The sequence below is a fragment of the Acomys minous genome, assembly GCF_964271855.1.
Source record: "Acomys minous genome assembly, chromosome: 13".
Classification (NCBI taxonomy): domain Eukaryota; kingdom Metazoa; phylum Chordata; class Mammalia; order Rodentia; family Muridae; genus Acomys; species Acomys minous.
Genome location: NC_140495.1, coordinates 88917443 through 88944963, shown reverse-complemented (window position 1 = coordinate 88944963; position 27521 = coordinate 88917443). Strand labels below are relative to the sequence as shown.

At 45.4% G+C, this 27521-nt stretch overlaps 2 protein-coding genes across 4 annotated transcripts in view; one reads left to right on the top strand and one right to left on the bottom strand.

Moving 5' to 3' along the window:
• Positions 1-17959, top strand: part of SGPL1 (sphingosine-1-phosphate lyase 1) — a 50186-nt gene extending 32227 nt beyond the window's left edge. For all 3 annotated transcript variants that reach the window (XM_084752294.1, XM_084752295.1, XM_084752296.1), the window contains exons 6-15: positions 1789-1865; positions 3350-3478; positions 8333-8421; positions 9716-9821; positions 10415-10513; positions 11301-11450; positions 13166-13404; positions 13818-13964; positions 14986-15106; positions 15562-17959. In XM_084752294.1, the coding sequence (XP_084608420.1) occupies positions 1789-1865; positions 3350-3478; positions 8333-8421; positions 9716-9821; positions 10415-10513; positions 11301-11450; positions 13166-13404; positions 13818-13964; positions 14986-15106; positions 15562-15702 (1298 nt within the window). In that variant the 3' untranslated portion in view covers positions 15703-17959. The remainder of the gene's footprint in view (positions 1-1788; positions 1866-3349; positions 3479-8332; positions 8422-9715; positions 9822-10414; positions 10514-11300; positions 11451-13165; positions 13405-13817; positions 13965-14985; positions 15107-15561) is intronic.
• A 2563-nt stretch (positions 17960-20522) lies between these two features.
• PCBD1 (pterin-4 alpha-carbinolamine dehydratase 1) lies at positions 20523-25896 on the bottom strand. Its single transcript, XM_084752313.1, has 4 exons — positions 25791-25896; positions 22491-22622; positions 22019-22099; positions 20523-21072 (listed from the first exon to the last, which is right to left on the bottom strand). The coding sequence occupies exons 1-4, from the start codon at positions 25791-25793 to the stop codon at positions 20974-20976; spliced, it is 315 nt and encodes a 104-aa protein (XP_084608439.1). The 5' UTR covers positions 25794-25896; the 3' UTR covers positions 20523-20973.
• Positions 25897-27521: the final 1625 nt, after the last annotated feature.

Sequence of the window (27521 nt, the reverse complement as noted above, 5' to 3'; positions counted from 1 at the left end):
AGCTGTGGGAAGGAGGGCTCTGCCTGTACATCCATCTGCTCTCTTTAGAGTTGGAGAATCTTCTTTTGGAGAGCAGGTGGTTCCATGTGCTTTTCAGTTAGCATGTTTCTTCGACACCCCTCTTGCAGACCACTTTCAGTAGGATGCAGCCTTGTTGTAGCAGAAAGGATCCTTCTTAGCAGACGTGTTAGTGTAATAGAGAATGTTTCTGAGACAGCAGGGGGATCTCTGGTGGGGAACCCTTCTCAGCCTTGTCTCATGGTCACTTCTGTGCCTGCTCCTGCATGTGGAAGGTGGCTACTGCGGTGTGTATTTCCAGGCCTAGAAAAAAGAGTGGGGCCTGAGATGAAGGTGCTCCCTCCTCCATGGTATGCTTTGTGCTCTGGAGGTTCTGTAGTGAGATCTCACACTTGCTCTTTTCTCAGCTTTGCTTATAGCAGTTCCTACACTTCCTGTGATTAGATGGGGGAAACAAGGGGAACTACAGAGAAAAGGGTCATATGGAGAACAGGAAATACATGAGGCAAAGAGCACCTTTTACATTGAAAGAAGATAGCCAAGGATACAGGCAGCATTACCGTCTGTCTCCATTATACCCTGATGTAGTTCCTGTCCTTTTCTACAACTGTTGACATTAATGAATGACCTTTTATCTTCTGTGCTGTGGTAAATGATTTTTTTTCTTAATAGAAGAACAGCACTGAGTTTTTACTGAACTTATTCTTTTACTTAAAAAAGCAAAAACAAAAACAGAAAAACTTATTTTTCTCTATGGAACTGTCCTGGAAGATCCTCAGCTGAGAGTACAGCTCAGGTGGGAAGGGAGGTAGGACAGGATCTAAGACACTGGCTGAAACTGGATTGGGGGCTGGACCCCCTTTCATCTTCTTTGCCTAGGTTGTTACTCCACTCACTCCCTACCACCACCATCCCTAACTCTCAGGTGCTTCCAGTCGGTGCTTCAGCTCTGGCCCCTGGAGGGAGCAGTTCTTGGGCTTAGCAAGGGTTGGAAACAAGTGGGCAGGGCAGATATGCCTTGGTGCCAACCATATTCTACTTGAACTAATGTACCTGCTCAGGTGCTGTGTCCCAAGAGCCATAGTCAAGGTGGGAGGTATTGGAAAAGGGAGGGGTAGTTACAAGAATCTGCCTTGAGAGAACTTCTCTTAGCATTTACCCAGTGGTGCCCTCTCTGGCTATTTATTTCTTTAGTGCTAGGAGGACACGGCATGGGAACTCTGATTTTTAATAAATCTTGAATTGTATTTATTAACTTGAAAAAATACTTTTTAAAATTATATATGTGGGTGTGTATCTATGTGGGAATGTGTATACTTGGGTGCAGATGCCCTCAGAGGCCAAAGAGGGCATTAGGTCCCCTAGAGCTGGAAATGTAGGAAGCTGTGAGCTGCCTGATATAGGCACTAGGAGCCGAACTCTGGTCCTCAGCAAGAGACTATGTATTCTTTTTTGTTTGTTTGTTGTGCTTTGTTTTGTTTTTAGAGAAAGATTTCTCTGTGTAGCCTTGGCTGTCCTGGACTCACTCTGTAGAGCAGGCTGGCCTTGAACTCACAGCAATCCATCTGCCTCTGCCTCCTGAGTCCTGGGATTAAAGGCGTGTGCCACTGTGCCCGGCCAGACTATGTATTCTTAACTGCTGAGCCATATGTCTGATTCCTGAATTTTTTACTCACATGCCCTGAGGTTTTTGCCTGTCCTATCTGTATTAATGCTTGTTTTCCCAGTGATGCCTGCCTGCTGACAGAGTGACCTTAACTTTTTCTACAGATGTCTCCTGGCAAGAAGGGAAAGCCTCAGGAACTGTGTACAGTGGAGAGCCGAAGCTCACAGAGCTGCTAGTTCAGGTGAACACTGAGGGCTTGTGTGCATAGGTGCCATTCCTAGTTTATTTAATTATTTAATCTCATTTAATAATAATAATACTAATATTATTATTATTTTACTCTTAAAAACAAAAAATTTATTGTTGTTGTTGTTATTATTATTATTATTATTATTAATTTTACTATTGAAGTAAAACCATAGAGATTCAGAAGTTTCATTCACTTACATAGGCAAATGTGCAAAATAGCGTCAAATGCATCTTCAGACTGTGAAAAGGGGAAATGTCATTTATATCTCTGGACTTTACTAGTAAAGGAGCCTGCCATTTGAGGATACTGTTTTTGTTTTTTGAGACAGGGTCTCTACCTACATAGCACTGGCTGTCCTTGAACTGCTTATGTAGACCAGCTGCTTCAAACTCAGATATCCTCCTGCCTCTGCCTCCCAAGTGCTGGGACCAAAAGTCTCTTTTCTATGCTGGACTTCATTTGAGATTGTTAATGCTAGAACCAGTGTTGTTTGATACAGGAGTCAGGGCAAGGCTGCTCCATCATAATGTCCTCAAAGTATACTCCACAAGAGGAGCCTGACTTTAGAATGGAACATAGCTGCTTCCATTTCTAATAGAGCTTAGTTTTGAAACCCATTTCTTATATGAAATTACAGTTAAAGTTGTGATTTCTCAGGCCTTGTTCTTCTTACATTTGAACTCCCACCTATCATTTTAGCCGTCCCTGTTACCTTCCATGTCGACGTTCATCTTGCTCTTTCACAATTCTTTCCCACCTGTTTCGTGTGATGAATTTTCATTCATCTCTTGAGGTTCCTCTCATCAAACACCTCTAGAGCACTCAGGATGTTAGCAGTTGCCTCATCAGGGTCCCTTAGCACATACAGACATGTTAACTCAGCAGCAGTGGCTGCTTTGTGGTAGGCCAACTATCATTGTTTTTCATGCATAATTACTGTTGGGACCCTGTAAGGTAGATGGCATTAGTCCCCTTTGCATATGAGGAAACTGAGCCTCGGAGGGCTTATTTGGCCTGTACAGCTGAAAATGATAGGCAAAGCTGTGTCTTCAAAGTGATGGTGATCTTTTGGTGTTACCCTTTAATACTTCTGTTTTATTTCTTCCCTTATCATATTGTAGAATCATTTATTTTCATGTCTTGTCTCTTACATTATAGTCTGGTCTTTAAGCCTTCCTTCTTCCAGTTCTTACTGTTGGACCCAGTCCCAGTACCTGAAAACCTTACTCAGTGCATAGTTCTTTTGCCTTGTTTAGTGTAACAACCTATCTTTTTGTTTGTTTGTTTGTTTTGTTTTCCAAGACCGGGTTTCTTTTGTATAGCCCTGGCTGTCTTAGACTCACTTTGTAGACCAGGCTGGCCTCAAACTCACAGAGACTGACCTGCGTCTGTCTCCCTGAGTGCTGTGATTACAGGCGTGCCCCACCATGCCTGGCTGTAGCAACGATCTTATACCTCCTTGCATTTCTCTGCAGGCTTATGGAGAATTCACATGGAGCAATCCACTGCATCCAGATATCTTCCCTGGACTGCGGAAGTTAGAGGCAGAAATTGTAAGGATGGCTTGTTCCCTCTTCAATGGGGGACCAGACTCCTGTGGATGTGTAAGTGGCTTATAATGGAGGTTTTAAAATAGCCTGTTATGCAATTATTATACTGTGATTGTAGAATGATTTAGATGAAGTCTAATTTTAAAATGTTACTTCTTTTAAAATCCTGAGTGTCAACATATTGGTATTTATTCTAGGTATTTTTTTTTTCTTTTCAACTTCATATTTCAAAAATCTTTAAGCTTTTATAAAGTTGCTAAGACAGTTTAAAGAACACGCTGAGTTCACCAGATATTTTGCCACATCTCTCTACTTGGCTTATTTTCTTCCTCTTTTCTCATGAACTCATCCACATACCTATTGATCTACACTACCTGTAAGCGTTAGTTTTTAATCTGTATTTTATTTGGGGTTCCTTAAGCCTCTACCTACCTTACAACCCCCGCTCCCCAGGTAGCAGAGAAAGAAGGTTAGATGGGAAAGGGGACTTGGGTCTCTTTAGACTTAGTTACAGCTGGTTAGGGTCATCGGGTTCTTTGGGGCAATCTCAGTCATCAGGACATCCAGCAGCAACTTCTTCCTTCTCTGTCTCCTTGAAGCATCCTCAAAGAGTCCTCCTCTCTCTGGACTTTGGTAACTGCAGCTGACAAAGACCACACTCCTTTCTGAACTGCGTGAGGCTATTATCAGCTGTGGACAAACTAAAAATATCTCCATATCCCACATTTGGGATTAAAACAAAAACCTGTTTATATAACATAACTGAGTTTTTAAAGAAACCAAAACTTCCACTACAACTAATCCCGCCCCCCATTTCTTTTTGGTATGTGAAATAGAGTCCCATAGCCCAGGTTGGCCTCAAACCTGCTTTGTAGCTGAGGATAACCTTGAACTCCTGATTATAGGTGTGTGGTACCACAGCCCTGCCTCTTTCTGTGTTTTCATTTTGTAAAGTGATACCAGTGTCAAGTTGTAAAAAGCCACTTTCTTCCACATCACTGAGGTTTATTTCTTAAACAGTGAAGAGTTTGGGTTTTCTGCGGTTTCTTGTTGCACTGTGACCTTGGACAAACCCCTGGACTACAGCCTGTTAGAGGGGGAAGATCTGGCTTTGGCAGATTGTCTTGCAGAAAGTTGGGTTATGTTTTGTTTTAGGGTTTAGATGGTTTTTAATGTTAGTTTAGTGATTAATAGAATTTTCTTAATGCTTTGTCAAGCTTTTTAGTTATTTTTATTAGAAAAGTTACTTAAGGTATTACTATATGTTGCTGGAAATAGAAGCTTTTTTTTTTTTCCTTACATGATAGGCCTATATCAATTGAAACCCCCTTTCCCTCTGAGTCTTCTTGCCCTCACTTCTTTTCTAGGTTATCTGGGTATTTGCATGATTCCTTGTGTTTCCAGCTGCCCAGGCATTGACTGTACCACACAGCTCTCTTAAATAAAGTGGCGTTGGTCTTTCTTTAAATCTGGATTCACTAAACGTATCTCAGACCCTTTTTCTGAGTCAGATTTTTTTCCCCCAAGACAAGGTTTCTCTGTGTAGCCTTGGCTGTCCTGGCCTCTATAGACCAGGCTGACCTCAAACTCACATTGATCCTCCTGCCTTTCGAGTGCTGGGATCAAAGGTGTGTGCCACCACGCCCGGCCCTGAGTCAGAATTTTTAAATGTTCTTGACATACTTACTCCTCTGTTAGTGTCATTTGCTCCTTTGCTGTCGGTTTGTCATCTCATTTTGTTATTTTGTTGTCTGGCGCTGATGGTCTCCTGTTGTATTGAATTGTGATCTTATGCTCATGTGCTAGAACAGTGGGTCTCAACCTGTGGGTCTAATGGTCAGGACCCACAGATTTGCTGTTCTGTCTTTCTGAGTTGCTCCTTTCTCCTCATTAGTCATGTTCACTACACGTAGAAAGGTAGAGAATAAGGAAACCTCTTGCCTCTCTGTAGCAGGAGGGTGGTCATGAGACTTCTCAAGACTTCCCTGACTACCCTGATTTCCAGAGTTGTCTAGGCTCTGTGTTTACTTGTACCTCTGCATATATTGTGTATTACTGTTTGTTTTAGTTAGGGTTTCTACTGGGGCTAGCTTACAGTTTAAAGGTTTAGTCCATTATTGTTATGGCAGAGGCATAGCGGCCACATGGTGCTGGAGGAGTGGAAAGTTTTACATCTGGAACTGCAGGCAACAGGAAGAGAGAAACACTAGGCCTGGTTTGAGCATCTGAGACCTCAAAGCCCACCCCAGGTGGTACACTTCCTCCAACAAAGCCACAACTACTCCTAATAGTGCCACTTCCTGAGAGCTGTTTTCTTTCAAACCACCACACTGTTTCTTTGCCAGTGTTTGAAATTTGTTAAATAGATTTCTCTTTCCTTATTTGGTTATTATTGCAGAGCTATTGGGGTTTCTTTGTGTTTTGTTCTAGTCAGTCTCCTATAGTAATACAACCCTAAGGACCTTCGTACTGCTGCAGTTAAACCTTGTCTCTCTCCAGTTGTCCTCTTTTTAGTGTTATGGCAGGGACCAAGAGAAAAGATGATGTCTGCTTCCCATTCTTACGTTTAGACTTCAGTAGAGAGCTCAGCTTGTCTCACCCTCTCTCTTTAGTTTTTTTTCTTTTTTCTTTCTTTCTTTTCTTTCTTTCTTTCTTTCTTTCTTTCTTTTTTTTTTTCCTTGTCTCTCTCTGCTTCTGTCATGCATCTCTCTTGATGAGCTGTTTTTGGTGAAGGGCTGGGGAGGAGGGTGGTATTCACTGTTGAGAGAAGCAAGAAGGCTAAGCTAAATTAAAGACAAATCTTCCCCCCCACCCCCCCACCCCCCCCACCCCCCGAGACAGGGTTTCTCTGTGTAGCCTTAGCTGTTGTAGACTCCCTTTGTAGCCCAGGCTGGCCTTGAACTCACAGCGATCCACCTGCCTCTGCCTCCTGAGTGCTGGGGTTAAAGGTGTACACCACCATCCTGGCTGGAAAATCTTTTTTTTTTTTAATTTTATTTAAAGATTTATTTACCTATTTATTTATTCATTATGTATACAATATACTGCCTGCATGCCAGAAGATGGCACAGTATCTTCTTATAGATGGCTGTGAGCCACCATGTGGTTGCTGGGAATTGAACTCAGGACCTTTGGAAGAACAGCCAGTGTTCTTAACTTCTGACCCATCTCTCCAGCTCCTAAAAGCAAATCTTTAGACTGAAACTAGCTGAGGGTCTTAAACACTTAATCAGGTTTTTTGTTTTGTTTTTGTTTTTGTTTTTCTGCTTCAAAATATCTTTCCCTCCATTAACTTCAATTGCCACATTCATAGTGAATTATACTAAAAAATTAGATCACAGAATGTTGCCTGGCCTGCAGGCAGATCCAACCATATCTGAAAGAAAATGGTTTGTGTTCTGAAACACATAACTCAGAGTGAGAGTTTTTATATATGTTGAAAGAAGTTGATAGGCACTAGTGACTTGAGACCTGTTTCTTTTGTTTCTGTTTTTTGTTTTTGTTTTTACAGCGTTTCTTTCTCTGTGTTACCTTGGCTGTCCTGGACTCGGTTTGTAGACCAGGCCAGCCTCAAGCTCAAGGAGCTCCACCTACTTCTGCCTCCTGAGTTCTGAGATTAAAGGTGTGCCACTACTGCCCATCGAGGCCTCTCTTTCTTATTCCACGATGAAATTTCTGTCCTGAAGACAGGACACATGATGTAGATGACTAAGAATTTGGAAGTATTTTTGTTTAGGTCATTGTCAGACTTGGGTAAGAATGTAAGGCCTGGTAATTCCCCAACTTTCTACACAGCTGTCTCGGTGCCTCATGTGACTACTCTGAGGTTTAGGCTAGACCACAGAGGGTTGTTGCTGATTTGTAGAATTAATCTCAATTATAAGCTGTCTTCTCCAACATAATGACCTACAAACAAGGGTCCTCTGTCCACATTCTGTGAGCTATTTTAGGGTGGTCACATGTTTCATGGAGGGCTTCCTGAGTCAATAAATTACTTAATTTTCTGAGTTAATCTTCTTCGTAACTCTTGACCACTGGGATTCTACATACATCTCATGGTATTTTTATCCTGTATGTAGATGTTAGAAAAGTTTAGTAAACATTCTTCATTCTGTCTCAAATTGATACATAATCCAAAATACAGAAAGTTTTACTTCTTATCAACAGATGTAATGGCTAACACTTAATGAATTGCTTAGGGACTTTAGTTTTCTTTTTGAAAAGAAAAACCCGGGCTGGAGAGATGGCTCAGTAGGTAAGAGCACTGTCTGCTCTTCCAGAGATCCTGAGTTCAAGTCCCAGCAACCACATGGTGGCTCACTACCATCTATAATATGATCTGATGCCCTCTTCTGGCATGCAGGAGCACTTATACATAAAATAAATAAATAAAATCTTTTTTTCAAAGAAAAGAAACACCCAAGATTGTATGACTCTTCACAGATGCTAAATCTAAGATAATATCCTGCTAGCTCAGCACTGTAGCCTTTGAGTTGTTGGGAAATAATTTAAGCTCAGTTACTAAAAGATAGTGAGGTGATAATAGTATGTGTTTACTGAATGTCAAGTTGGGTTTCAGAAGCGTTAATTGCTGAACACTGCAGCATGCCCTGTAGTCCTGAACTGCACTGTCTGGAAGACAGAGCATATCTGCTCTACAGCATTGTCTACATCCTTGTCTGTTTCTGCATCAAACATTTTTTAAGGTCAAAGCAGGCTGTACCTCCTTATTCCTACCCTTAACTTATTTTGAGATAGGATTTCACTGTGTAATTCTGACTGTCCTGGACTCACTCTGTAAACCTGGCTGGCCTCGAACTCACTTACCTGCCTCTACCTCCCTGAATGCTGGGATTAAAGGTGTATGCCACCACACTTGGTTACCCCTTGCTTCTTTTCTTTACGTAGATGACTTCAGGGGGAACAGAAAGCATCCTGATGGCCTGCAAAGCTTATCGGGACTTGGCCTTTGAGAAGGGGATCAAAACTCCAGAAATGTATGTATGTGTGTCCATTTCCCCTCAGATATTGTCTGTTTGGAGCAGTACAGTGTAAGCTGAGCCCAATCTGTTTCTCTGCTGCTTCTCTTCCTCCTACAGTGCCAGTCTCCTTGCCTTTGGCCCAGACCTTCTACCTTGTCCCTTTATATCCAGTGGTTGGTTATGTGAGCTTAAACTCAGTGCACACTATTAGCAAGAATGGCATTCTTTTTCCAGAGGTGACAGTCAGAGGCCTACATCTCTTTATCCTGTGTTGTTAATTTATCCAGAGCCTAAGGAAAACTGTCTGTCGAATGTAGTTGAGTGAACATTTCTGAAGTATCTTAGACTACCTCTAGTACTTCCCCGAAGCATTTCTATCTGAGTGTTAGTTCTAGAAGAAAGAATTTAAACCGGGCACTGTGGCACACGGCTATGATCCTAGCACTCTGGGAATCTCTGTGAGTTTGAGGCAAGCCTGGTCTACAAAGTGAGTCCAGCCACAGAGAAACCCTGTCTTGCCAAAAAACAAAACAAAGCCGGGTGGTGATGGTGCAGGCCTTTAATCCCAGCACTTGGGAGGCAGAGGCAGGCAGATCTCTATGAGTTTGAGGCCAGCCTGGTCTATAAAGGGAGTCCAGGACAGTCAAGGCTGCACAGAGAAACTCTTTCTCAAAAACAAACAAACAAACAAAAACCCAAGACTAGACAAAACAAAAACAATTTAAAAGCAATATATATAATTTTTTGAGGTTTTATTTACGTTGCTATTTGTGTGATTATAATTTTGGTTCCTTGGTATCCTGAAACAAGCATGTATCTGTGACTCTATTAGCAACCACATAGGAGACACAGATTTTAGTTTTTCATAGGTTCAGGGCTGACAGTGCCCGCTGGTCTGATGTTGACTGCTGCTTCTGCATCTATGCCAGGCAGCCTTACTATCCAGTAGAACAGCATTTTGCATCTCACAGACGTCCTCTGGATGGTCAGCTCTCAGGATGTTCTGCCTCATACCCCTCATCTGAACCCTCTGTCTGTTGGCTTTTTCCTCTCTGGCCCAATTTATGCTCTGTGTGCTTTTGTGTTCTGAGTTTTCCTTCCTGTTGCCAAAATGATTTCCTAAATCGTAGAGGAAAATTGTCTGCAGAAAATCACTATACCTCTTTTTGTTTGCACCAAGAAAATATAAACATAATGGTTCAAGGAAAAATAATCAGATGTTTTAACTGGTGATCTTAATTGCTTGAGTGTTCTCCTGGGTCCTGTTGTGCTCTGCATTTCATCAGCACCCTTCTCCCCCATCACCTAGTGTGGCTCCTCGGAGTGCCCATGCCGCATTTGACAAAGCAGCCCATTACTTTGGAATGAAGATTATACGTGTTAAACAGAACAAGAACATGGAGGTGGATGTGGGGGTGAGTCCTCTGAAGGTTTGAGGGGCAGGATGTCACACTGACCTCCTCTCCAGGTACACACAGATGCACTCCCCTGCTCAGCCTAGAGCAGCCAGAGCAGAAAGCAGACTGGCAGTGTGGCAGCCAGCCATGTTTCTTAGGGCTGAAGGTGCATGACCTGGTCCCTGATGCTGTAGAGCTGGCTTTTAATTTCAACACTTTTACTTTCTTTTATTTATAAAATGACTAAAGATGAACTTGTCCCAGCACTCCCTTTCACGGAACTGGCCATGTTTTTATATCTCACATATGTGTAGAGGAATTTTTTTTGTTTTTCTGAAGCCATTACATTATTGGAATTTTTAGGCTTCAAGGTTAAGGTAAGTTTTTACCAAATCGTCTCTGATAGGTTGTGGGGTGGGGGCTTTGTCTCCTAGCTTAGTGTTGTTTCTATTTCCATATTCCATAGTGGTTGCATTTCCATTTGGATTCTCCCAGAGTGTGGAGACTTGTGAACCTGGGCTTGTAAGTCAGTGATCCACGTTGTCCTCACAACAAAAGTCATAAACAGCTGTGACTAAGATTCTTACTTCTCTTAAACTTTAAACCCCTAGGCAATGAGAAGAGCCATCTCCAGGAACACAGCTATGCTAGTCTGTTCTGCCCCACAGTTTCCTCATGGTGTGATAGATCCGATCCCCGAAGTGGCCAAGGTGAGTGAGGAGACATTTGGGCCTTGTAGATTTGTGGTGTGGAGATTTAAAATAGATGTGATGATGCAGGGCTTTATGAGGAGAAAGGGTTTTGATTTTAGGTTTGAACATAGCAGGGATTGATAGCTCTCATCAACCCAATGGCAAAAGCCCCTTCATCTTTTCTGGGAGCCTCTGAAAGTCACTGGCATCTTCATTGGGAGAAGGGTAGTATATGACTCAGGCTGCCTTTAAACTAGGTATTTTGAAATAGTAGTGACTCTTAGATTCCTATCTGCCATTAGGAACATGCCTGCCAGATAATGACTAAAGTAGGACCTTCTCCTCTAGAGGCTGTTAAATCAGAGCTCTGCTGTTTCTCGTGTGGTGGCCGGGGAAGCTTGAGGGCATGTATATTTCAATACAAATGACATGAAATACATTTCAGATGGACACCTTTGAAGACTGAATATACATGAAAGATATACATGGGATTTGGGATTATAGGTTACTTGGTAGAGTACACTCCAAGCATGTATGAAGTCCTGGGTTTGATCCTCAGCACCCCTAAAACTGGGCATGGTAGTATATGCTGGTCATCTCAGGCAGGAGAATCAGACAAGTTCAAGGTCTTCCATGGGCCACAGAGCAAGTTCAAGGCTAGGCTGGGATACATGAGATCTGTCTTCAAATATATGTATAAATAGCCACTTGTTAACACCTATAAGCTGTACTGCAGAGTAGCCTACTTTTCCACTCAGATTCTGTTTAGGGTTTATTTACATATTCATATGTTCTTTTTAACTAGCTGGCTGTCAAATATAAAATCCCTCTTCATGTGGATGCTTGTCTTGGGGGCTTCCTCATTGTCTTCATGGAGAAAGCAGGCTACCCGCTGGAGAAACCATTTGATTTCCGGGTGAAAGGTGTAACCAGCATTTCAGCGGATACTCATAAGGTGAGCTAAAGAGGTAACCAGTTGATGACAGCTAGTGATTTTAGCTATTCTCCACAAAACAAGTTAACTGAAGCACTAATTTCCCCACACACATACTGTCTCAGTGTTTCTATTGCTGTGAAGAGACACCATGGGCACAATAACTCTTATAAAGGAATATAGTGAATTGGGGTTTAGTCCATTATCATCATGGCAGGAAGCATGGCAGACATGATGCTGGGGAAGTAGCCGGGAGTTCTACTTCTGGATCCATAGGCAGCTCAAAAAGAATGTCACTCTAGACCTGGCTCGAGGATCTGAGACATCAAAGCCTATCCCCAGTAACACACTTCCTCCAGCAACACCACAACAAGGCCACACCTCCCAGTTGGCCATTGCCATTCAAACCATCACACATACCAACATATAAAATAAAGTCTAACTCTTGTCTGTCAGGAGGTTAGCTATCAGGTGGTTACAGTGAGGAGGTGATAAGAAAAGGAGCTCCTGCCCTTGTTCATACTGGGCTGAGAGGATTTACCTATCAGCCGACTGTATAGCTAGGGCCCTTGTGCAGTCTTGAAGTTACTGGAAGTGGTTAGGATTGACCCTGGAGTCACTGAGCCTAGGTGACAATATGCCAATAGCAGAGTCCTTTTGGAAGAGGAAACCCATGTGTTCAGGAGCAGCTGGCTTACAGTGTTTGTTGGGTCTATGCCTGCCATCCTTGGTAGGCAGGAATGAAATCAATCTTGGTTGGCAACTCTTGAAAATATATCCAGATGTGGGGGGAAAAAATCTTAATGGCTTCCAGATGTGTACCTTGTTTTTTGTTTATTTGTTTTTTGTTTTGTTCTGTTTTTTGTACCTTGTTTTGATTATATTTCTAGAGCTTATTTTAAACTAGATCATAGTCGAAGACTTGTTTTTCAGACTCTAAATGATCTACAATAAAATTTTAATCACAAGTGGTCTGCTTTACAACCTGGACAACTCCTTTGTCCTTTCCCCCTTAACTGTCCATTTTTTGTGGGTCTGGTAGTGAAACTTGGATTAGCTGTGCTAAGAGCTCTCTAGCAAGAATCCAGTTGCACAGTATATTTCAAGATGGAGTAGTTTTGCATTTGGAACACCAGTATGTTCTTAAAAAGAAGAGTAATGCCAAGCAAAAAAGATAGGAATCAGATCAGATTATAATTTGATCTTCCAAGTGACTTGGATCCTGTTTGTTTGTTTGTTTTCCTAGCTTCTACTAGAAATTTGTTCTTGTTTTCATGCTGACATGCTATCCTAGAGAAAGTTTTTTGTTTTGTTTTGTTTTTATGATAAGGTATCTATATAGCCCAAGCTGGCTTGAAATTCACTGTGTAACTGAAGATGGCCTTAAATTCCCGATTTTCCTGCCTTCACCTGCCAAGTACTAGAACTGTAGGCATATGACACTGTGCTCAGCTTCCCAGAGAAAGATTTTAAGCAAGGAAATCCAAGGGCTGAATGAGAGAGGGAGGAAACCTAGCCTTAATTTTCCCTGGATCTCAGATGGCTCAGCCCTTACAAAAAGAATGTGGAGTCTCTCCTTCACGTTCCACCTGTCTGTTAACACTGTTGAGTATGACTCTTACCTGAATGGGAAGCATCACAGAGCTCCCATGAGAAAGCAGCCATTACCATGTGTGATTCTGCGGGCAGAGTTGCCAGATACAGCCACACTTTGACCTCTCTGCTTCTCCCCTCAGTATGGCTATGCTCCCAAAGGTTCATCAGTGGTGCTGTACTCGGACGAGAAGTACAGGAAGTACCAGTTCTTTGTTGATGCAGATTGGCAAGGTGGTATCTACGCATCTCCAAGCATAGCTGGTTCACGGCCCGGTGGCATCATTGCAGCCTGTTGGGCCGCCTTAATGCACTTTGGTGAGAACGGCTATGTTGAAGCTACCAAACAGATCATCAAAACTGCTCGCTTCCTCAAGTCAGAGTATGTGTGGAAAACGGGGTCCTGCTTTATCTCTTCCTCTTTTTCCTAGTTGGCCCAAGGCATTTCTCTTGTCTGGTGGCACACCCTTTGACCACTTACTGTCTCCTGATAGACTGGGATTTAGATCAGCCCCTTTCCTAATGGTGCTGGAGGAAGAGAAACTTGCATTCTGTCATGTGCCTTAGGAGTGCGGTAGATTGGGAAAAGCCAGTGGTTCTGGGTGGAGTTTGGGGCTTGGAACATTTCTGATGTTCTGTCTGGGACTCTGATCTCCATAAAAACTACCCACCCCAACATAGCCTCTTTGGTGTAGAAGACAAGAGAAGTCCCAAGAGTAGGCTGTGTTCATCAACTGAGGTAAGGACTAGTGGAATGGATATTGCTCAATTTCTTCTTCATTTGCTTATTTTCAGACTGGAAAACATCAAAAACATCTTCATTTTGGGGGATCCTCAATTTTCCGTTATTGCCCTAGGCTCCCACGATTTTGACATCTACAGACTGTCTAATATGATGTCTGCTAAGGGGTGGAATTTTAACCTCTTGCAGTTCCCAAAAAGGTATGTCTAAAGCCTCCGTCCCTCCCTTCGTTTCATGATCTGAAAAGCTGAGGTAGCAAGGTAACCTGATACAGAGTTCAGCTTCTAAAGCTCAGCTCATTGGTAGCAACTGGAGATTGTAGGTGTAAGGAACAAGACAGTTTGCTTTAAACTCTAGTAAAACTGGCCGCCAGTCTCCTGAGACAAGTTGTTGCTTGTAAGGTTTTCTTCTGTTCTTTCCCTGACCTCTGTATTCTGCGGTCCATCTTGTCAGTAGCTATCAGCTAGCGTCTCTAAGATACCATTATCTGTGCAATGTTTATTTCGCTCAGAGCCCTCTAAAAGGTTTCCCATCTCACAGGCCTGCTGGACTCTTCAGTATGCTTTTCTGACTTAATATTCTACTCCAGCTAAATGGGTCTGTACTCGTAGCTACAGCCCACCTTCTGCAGGTTACAGTCGTTGCTAACTCCATCCTTTCTAGAACGAGTTAGAGTTTCTTTTTCTTTTTCTTTTTTGGTTTTTTGAGACAGGGTTTCTCTCTGTAGCAGTTCTGGCTGTCCTGGAACCCTCTCTGTAGTCAAGGCTGGCCTTGAACTCATGGAGATCCACCTGCCTCTGCCTCCCAAGTGCTGGCGTTAAAGGCATGCACCACCACCGCCTGGCAAGTTAGGGTTTCTTAAGAACACTGAAGTCCTTCAAGACCCCAGCTCTGGCTTCTCCCCACCAGGGTTTACCCCCTAAGACAAAAGCCTCTTACCTTTCATTGTCCACACACGATGAAAGGTAGCCACCATTGACAGTCTGTGGCATGGAGACAGGATAGAAGAGCCAGTTGTGTTCATTTTGTTACGATGGTTCTTAACATGCCAAAAAACACCCATCTCCTGGGTCAAAAACCCACAAATTTGAGAGCTTGATTCCCAGAATTGGAAACAGCAGCAGTATGGAGAGTCAACCAGTACATCATTCCACTGGAGTGGCTTTATTTTAGGGTTTCTTTTTCAGGGTCTGTTCCTCTCATTTTTCTCTTCTCCCACAGCATTCATTTCTGCATTACGTTAGTACATACTCGGAAGCGAGTGGCAATCCATTTCCTAAAGGATATCCGGGAGTCGGTCACACAAATCATGAAGAATCCCAAAGCTAAGACCACGGGAATGGTAAGAAAACCAGGGCATTTCTGCTTAGAAACATTAGGAGTAGTGTGGGAGTCTGAAATAATCAGACTATTTGGAGTCTGTTTCTGCCTCAGCTCAGTGTGCACAAACTCTCAACAGTTAAGGTTGCTGCTGGTTTCTGTTCCCTTCTTGTTAGGTGTCTCTGATGAGATAGAAAGCAGAAGCTGCATAACCAAAGTAGGGATGCTCCTGTCCTGTCTGTCTGACACAGGAAAGGCAATCAGCACTCTGAAGGTTCTTTTCTTTTCTTTTCTTACCAGTAAATCCCAGAGTAGTTTCTTTACTTGGAAAGGCAGGTTGGAAAGTACCTATGACAAATATCCTGTGGCAGTTGCTTTTTTGATGGAAAGATGCCTGGGCTAGGAATGGGGGCTGGATGCACAAGGGTGGCAGCTGTGCTTACATCACTAATAATGTGTCCTTGGTTGGATTTGCAGGGCGCCATCTATGGCACGGCCCAGGCGACCATCGACAGGAACCTGGTTGCAGACATATCCTCCGTCTTCTTGGATAGCCTTTATAGTACGGACCCTGTGAGCCAGGGCAGCCAGATGAATGGCTCTCCAAAGCCCCGCTGAACTTTGACCCTTGTTAGTTCCATGGAGCTTCGGGGCCTTCAGAAGGCTCTTGGTGTTTGGAACAGAGCACACACAACATCTGGACTGGCTCTTTAGAGCACAAAATGCTAAACCATAAGATAGCTTCAGCCTCAGGACTCCTCTCGTTTCCTTTCATGGCTTTGAATTTGAAGGCCCTGAGGGATTCCACTGCATAATGAGTCTGCCCTGGTTATAAATGTTACCCTAGAAATTGTTTTAACCATATTCTTCTCTAATGTCTTTAGTATCCTCTTCACGTAATCATTGTGTGGTGGCTCTAACCTACCCCAATTACTTAGGGAAAGTGTGACATAGCAAGAGGGTGTCTTTGCTACCTCAGTCAAATGTTTTGGCTGTCAGACAGGAGGCATTTATATACTGTGTACCCCGGGTGGGTGTTAGTATGTCCCACACAGGAGGTGATTTCAGCCTCTGCTTCAGGTGATCAGGTGACCTGTCTCTCGGGATCACTTTCATTTCAGCTTGTTTTACTTTTCCAAGCACAGGTTGGCCAGGTCATTGACCTCTTTCTTGCATAACCAGAGCATGTTCCCTTGGCAGGTTTTGAAGTGCTCTTTTCTCTTCCATGCATGGCCATGGTTGCTACCATCTTTGGAGATGCCTATTGGCAGTGATGCTCACACTTGTTTGTTCTTATTGCTGTAGGGTAGGGAAGGAACATGTTTTTCAGAGAATCTAGGGCTTTCTGGCTGTGGTGCCACCTCTCTGGAGTAGGGGTAGATCATACCTGAGCCCTCTCCTAAGCCAGAGAGCCAAAACCAGACCCTTTCCTATATTATCTTGAATAGCAGCATAGGTAAGCCCCCATGTGCACATGTGGCCAGTGGTACTCCCCTTCCACATTGCCTTAATCCATCATGTAATGAGAATCTGTTTTTATTAAAGGAAACACTCCACAAGTGTCCTTGACTTCCCTCGGTGGGTATGAAGATGTGCTTTCCTATCAGTGTGTTCCTCCTGCCCCTCCCCCTTTATTCAGCTTCCAAAGGTACGATGACATTTTAATGTTCCTCAGCCTCCACTAAAAGGAAATAGCACAGGACAAGAGGCATTTTGGAGTAGGAATGCTTAGCTGCAGCCATTACGCCTGGGGTCCTGGATTTCCTTCATAAGACTGATTGCCCAGGGTGATACAGGGACAGGACCAACCCCTGTGCCAACTTGCCACTTGCTTCTCCCTTTTAGGGATAGGGGCTCTGACCTAGGCTGAGCCCCTGTCCTCCTCTGATGATCATACCACGTGCCTTTCTCCCCAGCAATGAGTAGTAAACTTACTCCTCATCCAGGCCCTGGCAGAAATGTACCAGTCTTTGAGGTGTGTCTGTTTGTAGGAGAGAACTTGAGATAAATCAGAGCTTTGTTCTGGCCTGTCCCCTTTTCAGGGATTCCTGAGTATTCAGCCTGAGTATAGCTGGCTGGGAGAGCCAAACCACTAGGCTCTTCCTCACCGTCTTTGGGAAGTGTTCCTCAGCACTGTTCTGACCCCATAGCCATTACTAGCTAGCTCATTTCAGGGCAAGTGTGTATGTCCACTTCCCTCCTGTATGCTCTATGGTGAGTTGTGAGGGTCAGGGATGGTTGATGTTCCCATGTGTCAGAGAGAGGCTGAGTTCTTGAGCTCACACACATCCATTGGATAAAGCTTGCAGGACTCAACTCTGGGTCTACAGTGCATCATTGCTGGAGAGGGCCAGGGACCACCCAGCAGGCACCACTAGCTTACTAGTGGCAAAAATGGAGAAGCAGGTCCTCTATAGTCTCAACAGAACCAGGGACTGAGCCACTCCCTTTTTGGCAGCACCGGGATGGGGTGCTGGTGGTTTTCAGAGGGACCTGCTGCAGCCATTTTAATTTATAATTAGGAACCTTAGTGTGACTTAACGCTTTTGTTTTGTGTGTGTGTGTTTGCATGTGCATGCCATGCCTAGCCGGTGCAGGGTGGGTAGGGTCTAGTATCATGGTATCATGTGACTTAGTAGGTACCACGGTGGCTTCTGCAAATTCTGCTGTCTTGTTTCTGTATTAGATGTAGGTAGTACTGTGAATATACTGCCATGTCACTTTTAATATTACCAGTTTTTATAATCGGAAAATGGTACTTGCCTCTTTGGAATTCTGTTTTGTCTTCTCTAATGTCCCAGTCATCTCCATGCCCTTTCCTGACTGCAGCAATAACTCTTAAAAAGCAACTGAATAATAAATGTCCTGAACTGTAGTCACTGGATGGTTGCATTATTTTATACAGATCACAGATAAAAGTAGTTGCTGAATGGGAAACTGATGAACACCCCTCCATCACTCCTCCCCTCAGGGGTGGGGGGAGTTAAATTGTTACACACCTGCAGCAGGCGCTTCAGCAGGGAGCTTAATTGTCTCCAGGAGCTGTAGTTATGTCCATATGGGGAGGTCTTCCTGGGGCCTTGTCCCTGAATGAACTCCTCTTCATCCACTTCTACCAGAACATACTGATGGATTAGCTGCCTGGGTGGTCACCCACTAACTGCACAGCCTGGCTCTGTCTGACCAGTCAAAACCTGTCGTTCATTTTGGGAGCCTATAACGCTCCTGGATAATGAGTGGATGCTAGGTGTCACATTCTGTTCTAAGTAAGAAAGAAAAGGATTCCCATGGTTCAGGGAGCTTTAACACCAGCGAGCTTTTTGGGCATTCCAACGTGGCCGGTACAAAGGCAAAGAAGGTTTTCTGTGGTTCCTGACAAATGACCTAGATCTCTGGTCACCAGAAAACCCTAAGATTGTCACCAGTATACGTGAAGATGATCAACCTAAGGCGATTGATGGATCCGCAGTACGCTCCGGGCAGACCTGGCTGAACTCAACAGAAAGCAGCTGAGGTGCTGGTTGTATACCTTTCTGTCTTCTGTGTGGGTCCTGATAGTGCTGAGCTGCCTCTGCCATACCCAGTGGTGACAAAAGCAATGGCAGGATTCCCCTGATAGCCACCAAGTATAGCCTGGGTGGGCAAAAGTTAGCCTTTGACAACCTTGTTTCCCCCCACCCCACCCCACCCCAACAATAATGCTGGGTATTGAACCGAGAGCCACATGCGTAGTGGGCAAACGTGCTACCACCGAGCTGTTTTCCCAGCCCTTTTTTTTTTTTAAATCTTGCGTTAGATTCTCACTCAGTTGCCCAGACTTAGGATTGAATGTGTGATTCTCATACCTCAGCCTCCCAAGTAGGTAGATTCCAGGCCTCTGCCGTCAGGCCCAGTTTGACAGCCTTTTGTTGCTACTGTGTTTCCACTTGTGATCTCATGTGATCTTCTTTTCACCTTCTCTCTGTTTAGTTATCTGGGCTGATCTGAGAATAAAACTAGATGCTAAAAGCTGTTGCCCGTCATTCGTGGATAGGTGTGCCTTATTCAGATGTGGAGCCACTTGGGTTGGCATTTTCAAATCCAGGTCCATGGTAAGTAGAATAGGAAGGCCATTAACTAGAGTCAGGTTCTCCGTGCTTCCTGTCTTTGTCCCGTGTCCTCAGCTGTTAGATCTGAGCATACTCGGGAACAGTCTGAAGTAGTAGGACAATGATGCTAAGTCTGGGTGGTTTTGCCGTTAAGCTGTGTGGTCAGGTTGTCGTCATAGTGCCAGCCTCTGCCTTTTCTGGCCCTCGGAGGACCAACTTATTCATGCTGCCTCAGCTCCAGGCCAGGGGTCATAGGTGAGAACTACAGTGGGGAGGATTGTTCTGTCCCCTGCTCTGAGTGTCTTACGGCACACACGGGTGAAGAGGGCTTGGCTCCTATTTTTCCCATTTTGTCATTTCTTGGGCATTTTCAACCCCCGAGAATTGCTAGCCAGGAACCTGGCCTGTATAAACTGGTCCTTAACTGCCCCAGTAGCAAATAGCCCATCATTATTTGCTCTACCTCGTGTCTAAGACTGAGAATTGCAAAAGCTGTCAGAACTGGAGGTCTTAAGATGTTTCTGGTCTTTGATTTAGGCCCGTGTACTAGAAAGTGCATTGGAAACAGCCTTTATGTGAGGAACCGATTCCAACGATAATGGAAGCCAACTTGGCTATCTGGAAGAGCAGTTCCAGTCTAGAGCTCAAGACCCACGAAGTCAGTGATACATACCAGCTCAGATAGGAGTCCAGAACTCTATATAGGCCTTCAACTGATTGAATGAAGCTCACTTATATTAGAACAATCTGCTTTACTAAGGGCCAAAGTTTAACCTCACCCAGAACACCCCTGCTCCAACACACCCAGAATCCTATTTGATTTAATGTCTGGAACCTCATGGCATATCTAGGTTCATTCATACAAAGTTAGTCATTGTAGCAGAAAGAAGAACATACCGGCAGCACACTGCCTTTTTAGAGGTGCCTTGTACACATTGTCCTCTTGCAGATACCCTATTGGCAGTTGTGGTCTCTGAGGCATAACTAGTATCCTCCTTTGTCACCATTACTCACTTCTCTGTGTTCCCTTAGCTCACGGCTCATCTTGTCTAGTAACAGCGTATGGTTTTCCTGTTGCCAGTTTCCATTATTTCCAGCATAACAGTGAACCTGAAGATAGAGTTGCTCCTCTCCCTCGCTCTCCCTCAGTACCTTGTGACCATTCTATTGCATTTGGGCAGGGGACAGGCTCAGTGCCTTACTGGGATAATTCCTGCGGGCTGAGCATGTGCAAAGAAAGCCCTGGGTCTTATCCCCAGAGCCACAAAGACAGGACAGACCCCTCAAAACGAAACATGACTGATTCCAGTTTGGCATGACCCATGGAAAAGAAGGTTCTAGAAGCTGAACCAATTGATAGCATTGTTTTATTGGAGGCATGAAGAACATATTTCCATAATACAGTGGGGCTTGTTTTAGTTGTGGGGTCTGAGACTGGACTTTGAGTCATGGTTTAATCACAGGTACTTGGAAAATGAACTAGAAAGGAGGAGCAAGATACAGCCTGGAAAGAACACTACTGCCGCTGGGAACCCTACAGAGAAAGGGAGAGCTTATTCAAATTAGGGTAACATGGCAGAGGCCCAGTGAGAAGAGTGACACAGGTAAAGATCTGCTGTTGACACTAACACTGACATCTTTTTCTTTTCTTTTCTTTTCTTTTCTTTAATTTTCTTTTCTTTTCTTTTCTTTTCTTTTCTTTTGACACTGACATCTTGCTGAGGGCCAGCCTCCTTGGTTTCCTCCCTAGGTTCCTCATTCAGTCACCCCTACCCCCCAGGAAATACAAAACAGGGTGGATCTATGTCATAGACACGGCGACTTGTTCAATGAAGCTGGCCAGGTTTATGTCCCGTTCTGAAAGACCAGCACACTCATGTGTGCTCAAGGTGATATGGACCTGAAGGAGAGAAAACCAGGAGTTCAGGCACGGGCAAGTGTCCTCCCGGGAAGAGCAAGAGAGCCATCAGCTGTGGGCTCAGCTCTACCAGGAACTGCAGGATAGTAGCCAGTCGCTGTAATTACTTCTAGGACAGAAACTGGTCACTAGTTGTTCTGAAGACAGTAGATTGTGACCGCTTTCCTGACAGCTCTAAGAAAGGTGCAAAGCTGCTTACACATCATTTTTCCTAGTATCGTTTCCAAAAATGGTGACTTCAGCAATAGGATAAAAAAATCCAGGTATCAAGAACAAAAAAGAACTGAAGTCAGGGGCCAGCAAGATGGCTCAGTGGGAAAAGACATTCACCAACAGGCCTGACAACCTGTATTCAACCTCTAGGGACCCACAGGGTAGGAGGAGAAAACAGACCTCCCACCAGTTATCCTCTGACTCCGCATGCACAGTATATCTGTGCCCATAAACACACACTAAATAAATGTAAACAAAAAAAATTTTAAGCCTTGAGGTAGGCTCCTAAACACACCCTTGGTGTTTTTCTAAACAGTCCAGCAGAGCTCTTAGCACATTCATCAGTCTGATCTGATGGCCATGCCCAGATACCTCAGTTCCGTTTTATTGCTCTCTCATTCTTCCTTCTAGAATAAAGCCATTAGTGCTGTTAGCAGTGGGTACGCCCTTTTATTTGCCCTCTCTTCCTGAGTCTTCCCTTCTTAATGTCTGGCCACAGCATTTTAGAGTGTTTTAATTTGCACTTATTATCTGTAGTGAAGCTGGCTGTTTGGTGGGGAGTCTCTGTTGGCTCTAGGAAGGACAGAAGAAGTGGACAACAGCTAATTGGCGAGGAAGGGCCTACAGTCAGGTCCAACGGTGAACCTTCAGGAAGACTTGGGGTTCTAAGAGATGTACAGAGGCAGGGTATAACATGGGGGACAACTTCACTCACCTTGTTGTAAACATTAAACCACTCAGGATGGTGGTCCAGCTTTTCAGCCTGCAGGGCGACTCTTGTCATGAATCCAAAAGCCTGGTAAAACGAAGGAAGACCCAGATCTTGTCATGGGTAGTAAGGCCTTGATGCAGGAGAAGAGCTTAGCTTCTGCCAGGGAGTCCCAGAGCTCTATCATATCCCCCGTGATATCCTGCTCCTGATTCTGAGGCCCATATTAGTATCTCTAGCATCACCAATGTGGTGCAAACAATACAGGCTGTTAGTATTTGCTAATTCTTTGCCATTTATTAAAGCACCTTCAAAAGGGCATATGCTTGCTACCTGGACTGTCTTCTCCAAAGACTTCCTCAAGTTCAAGTTCCAGGAAGGGAGGCTCCAAGGCCCTTTTCCTCTTTGCAAGTCACTTAGCTAACAGGACAGGACATGACACACACAGTATGGCCCACACAGGCCCTGCTCCACGTACCCTATTGAAGTCTTTAAAATGGAACTGCTTGAAGATAGCATCTCGACCTTCCAGTTCATTCCATCCCACAGCCCTCAGATTTGGCAGCAGCTGGTCCCGCTCCTCAGCACTCAGTCTGTGTGCCTTGCCAGCCTACAAGAGGGAGAACAAAGGCCCCAGCGTGTTCTTTTTATATGTCAAGAGTTGCCTTAGACCTTTGGGAGAAATTTAGCCCGTGCTAGCTTCAGTGGATACACGTGTCTCATAGCAAGCAACAGGCCCTTTGGTTTCCATGGATATGCCCTGCGAGGAGGTAAGGTCTAGGCTGGTTTACTGATAGGCTCTTGGGTCTTAATATTTTTTTGTTTTGTGTTTTTGCCTTTGGTTTGGTTTTGGTATATGTGTTTGTGCGGGTAGGTGCATGTGGAGGCCAGAGAACAACCTCAGATGTCATTCTTCCGGTATCATTTACCTATATTTTAATTAATTTTTTTTTAATTTTATGGGTATGAATGTTTTGTCTTCACATAAGTCTACATACCACCTGCATGTCTGGTCCCTGCAGAGGCCAGAAGAGGGTGCCAGGTGCCCTAGAACTGGAGTCCCAGGCAGTTGTGAGCTGCCATGAGGGTGCTGAGAGTCAAACCCAGGTCCCTTGAAATAGAAGCCGGTATTCTTAGGAGCCACGGAGCAACTTTCCAGCCCTCTTTATTATTGTTATTATTATTGTTGTTGTTGTTGTTGTTGTTATTGTTATTTTAAAGACAGGGCCTCTCACCAAGTAGGCTATGCTGGCTAGCCAAAGAATCTCAGAGATCCATCTGTCCTGCCTCCCCAGTGCTGGGATTATGAGCACACACTATCATGCCCAGCTTATTTTATTTTATTTTATTATTTTATTTTATATTCTGAGACAGGATTTCTTTTTGTAGCCTGGCTGTACTGAAACTCACTCTGTAGACCAGGCTAGCCTCAAACTCACAGAGATCTGCCTGCTTCTGCCTCCCCAAGTGCCAGGTCTGCACCACCCCCTCATGCCCAGCTTTTTAAATATGCTTTCTGGGACTGAAAACTCTGAGCTTCATATGTGTAAGCACTTTACAAACTAAGCCACATCTGCAGCTCAGATCCTGGGTTTTATACCTGCTTCAGAGTTAGAGAATGCCAAAGAATATGTGATGTAGAGAAGTGTTCCCCAACTCCTGCTCCCAAAGCCTCACAGATCCCCCACCCCATCTTCCCATGTAAGCGCCACCCTGTTACCAAGGGAGTTAAAGCAAAATTCAGCCCAATTCCAACGCATTGCATATGCCCTTCCTGGCATCCCTGTTGTTCAGCATTCCTTCTGTGTTCCATCCCCGCACCCTTTCTCTAGATGGACTAGAGAAGAAACAGGCCCGGACAGAGGAGATGTGAGCGGTCTGCTCTTCCCTCACTTATCCTCAGTGACATCAAGGACTCAAGGTGTGGCCTCTTATACCTACAGTCCCAGGGCTGGATGCAGGAGCCAGCATTTTAAGCATAGTCCCAGATGATTCTCAGCCACCTTGCAGCTGTGAGCACTGCCTCCATCATGCCCCTACATCGTCCACAGCTGTCAGGCTGAGGTTCTCAGGATGGCTGTCTCTGGCCCCTTGTGACTCTGGCCCCCACAGGGCCCAGTTCCAACATGGAAATAGTGTGTTAAGGGCACTTAGCATATTCATTAGCCATGTTGTGCAAAGTGCCCATAGTGGGACCCTCAGCACACACTAGGTCAGGTCCTGAGTGGACTGTCCAGAAAACGTAGAAGTTAGAGTCAATTCTATCCTCTGGGGCATATGGAGCCATGAGTCTAATAAACAGGATTGTAAAATAGAACCATCACCCTGGGACGCAATGTCAAATTGACACCAACTCAAAGCCTCGGAAGTGGGAAGAAGGCGAACTGAGCCCTGCAAGCCACCCATAAGTTTTGATACCCTGGGGTAGGTTGGCAGGGTGGTTTTATGCCTTGGCTCTGCCCAATTACCAGCCAGATGGCCCCTTGGCTTCATGGGTAAAGGGCTGAGACCCTCTCCTTTGACCTAGAGATGCCAGCAGAATATTTCAGTGGATGTCAGCTTCATTTAAAAAAGGGCTTCCTAGCTGAGTGTGGTGGCACACACCTTTAATCCCAGCACTCGGGAGGCAGAGGCAGGCAGATCGCTATGAGTTCGAGGCCAGCCTGGTCTACAGAGCGAGTCCAGGGCGGCCAACGCTACACAGAGAGATCCTGTCTCGAAAAGAGCACTTCCTAGGACAAGAAGGAGACCTGTGGCAGGTCTGGTACCTACAGAACCATCATTGTTGTATGTGCTCTCATAAACAACCAGGTTCCACCTCATCACTCCGCTGCCCTGGGTGGGCGTGGCTGTAGAGAAGGCAGCAGAGATCTCCACTGTGGTTAATAGGGAGGTCTTTCCAGAACTGGTCCTTCAGTGGCTGATAAGCTGGGCCCTTGTAACCAGGCAACCAGATATCACTGGGCACCAGTGAGCAGTGGTGGGTAGAGGTGAGCTAGTGGGATGTGGCGGGGTTAGGAGTACTTTCTCTTTAGAATTTTCCAGAACCAAGACTCAGACAACAACTCTGAACTCTGGGGTCAGAGGACTAAGGGCCTTGTTTGCTTAGCAAAGCGCTGTGAGCCTCTGGTAGTGTGGACTGAGGGGGTTACTGATTATCCAAGCCTGTGTCTTTGGTCCCCAATGACCCTTCCCAGGCCACAGCTCCAAAACTGCCCTCCCATGCTTGACTGTTCCCAGGAGAGTGCAGAGAACTTTGTTGATTGGGAAGGGTTGCCAGGTCTGGCAGCTGCAGAGACACCCCTTTCCTAAGGACCTAAGATCTTGACCCACCACCGCTCCAGGTGGGACACAGAGCCCCAACTAGGTGCTAGGCCGGGGCACAAGGCTGAGGACCGTACTGGGGTGCACAAAGAAATGAGCCCCGCCAGATCCGACACCCTAAGGGACCAATCAGCTAGTCTGTACGTCCAGGACAGCACCACCGAGACCCGCCTTCCTGCCACACCCCGTCGGAGCCCGTCCCGCAGGCCGACCAGACCCGGGAGACATGTCAGGCTCCAGTCTCTCCAGGGCCCAGCGCCACCGCCACCTCCCATATCTGCGCCCCAGCGCCCCTAACGGCGGCTAGGTAACCCTAGCCCGGCTCGATGGCGCTGCGGAAGGCTCAGCAGGACCCTCACTCCAGCATCGGAGCCCTCGCTCCCCGCCCTCCCCCCTCGCCCCACCGCTTCCTGGTCCCCGGTCAGGGTCCGCCAGACCTCCTGTGCTTGCTTACCATGTCCAGAGCAGAGAGCAGGTGACAGCAGAGGAGGAGAGAGCGGCCAGCAGGCTGGAGGCCACCGCGGGGAGGGGGGTGGGGGGTGGGCGGGGCAGAGATCCGGCCGCAGGCGGTAATAATTAACTAACGTGGGTCCTACACGCCCTTCTAGCGCTTTCCATGCTCCATGCTCTCTGAGCATGGCTACGTGATGGGCTCCAGGGCACAGACTTTGGCACGTCTCTGCTGCCAGTCTGCTGGAGGACTCTGGGCACCAGACTGCCTGACCTATTGCTGTATTAACAAGGACAACAATAAAAGCCACCTAGATAAATATGACACACACTGGACTGCACATATGTAAAGTGCACAATTGTAACCGACCTGACAGGAAGGCAGATATTCAAAAGAAAAACGCTGCGTCCCTTCCTTGGGCTGTCAGGCTATTGTAACAATGGACCCAACAAATCAGTATTTCCCCTAAGAATCTTGTGTTGGAAGAAAAAGGCTGAGAGTTGGTGCCAGCCAGGAAAGAAACCTGTCTACTGGAAAGATTTCACACTGTTCTGACAACTTGTTCCAGACCACCTCGAAGGTGACCACACCTTGACTGCGTGCAACTGTTTAGTTAGGTACTCCTCTGTTTTAACCTGTCAGACCCATAAATGGACATGGGGGGGGGGGTCTTGAACCTCTTCAATTCTCTTCCTAGTGTGGCCATATTGAATAAATCATCTTGCTCTGCATTCCACTGTTTTAATTTTTAAAAAAGTTATTTGTGTGTGGGGGGGCGGGTGTTATATGCACTGCTCGTATGTAGGTGCCATGGAGGCCAAAAGGGAGCATTGGATCCCCTGGAACTGACCTTTCATGGTGTTTTGAGCTGCCCGATGAGTATCCTGGGAACAAAATTCAGAGTCTCTGCAAGAACAGTAAGGGCTCAACCTCTGAGCCACCTCCCCAGGCCCTCGGCTATGACTTGTCTCTTTAGTTGGCATTACAGTGAGCAGGTGGCCGAGCCTGGCTTGTTAGGGCTTCCAGGGCTCAGGCTCTGACCCTAACACTACAGTAACATGGTGAGATACATGCTTCTCTGAGGAAACCATCATCGGCACAATCAGGATCATAAACGTCAGCTCTGAAGTTTCCCGGTGCCACCTGGAGCCTTCCCTCCCTCCCTCCCTCCCTTCCTCCCTCCCTCCATGCCTCCCTCCTTCCCTCCCTCCCTCCCTCCCTCTCTCCCTCCAGGGCTCCTCCTAGGCCAGCTGTTTTCAATGGCTGTAGAGTAGTTTGCATTTCCTAGACAGTCCCATGCATGAAATCATATAGTACATAAATCAGCTTATTTGTTTTGAGGTCCACTAATGTTTCACATGCCAATTAATTCCTTGTTTTTGTGGCTAAGGGAAATTATCTCCTTAGCTCTGGAAGGGGTGGTGGATATAGGTGAGTTGTGGGAAGAGGGCTTCCCTTTCTCTCCAGTGTCTTCTAGAACCTCCCAAGTCTCAGACTGACAACCCTCTGAACTCACTGTTTAGGCTATGTGAAAGCTCCTGAAAAGAACGCTGCCTTCCACTGAGCCTTCAGCAGGGCCAATCAACTGATGCGGTGGTTCTCAAACCTTCCTCACACTGCGACTCATGTTTTAGAGACCTACCCCTCCCCCCAATGATAAAATTTTTTTTGTTGCTACTTCATAACTATAACTTTTTCTACTGTTACAAATCATAGTGTTAGGCCGGGCGTGGT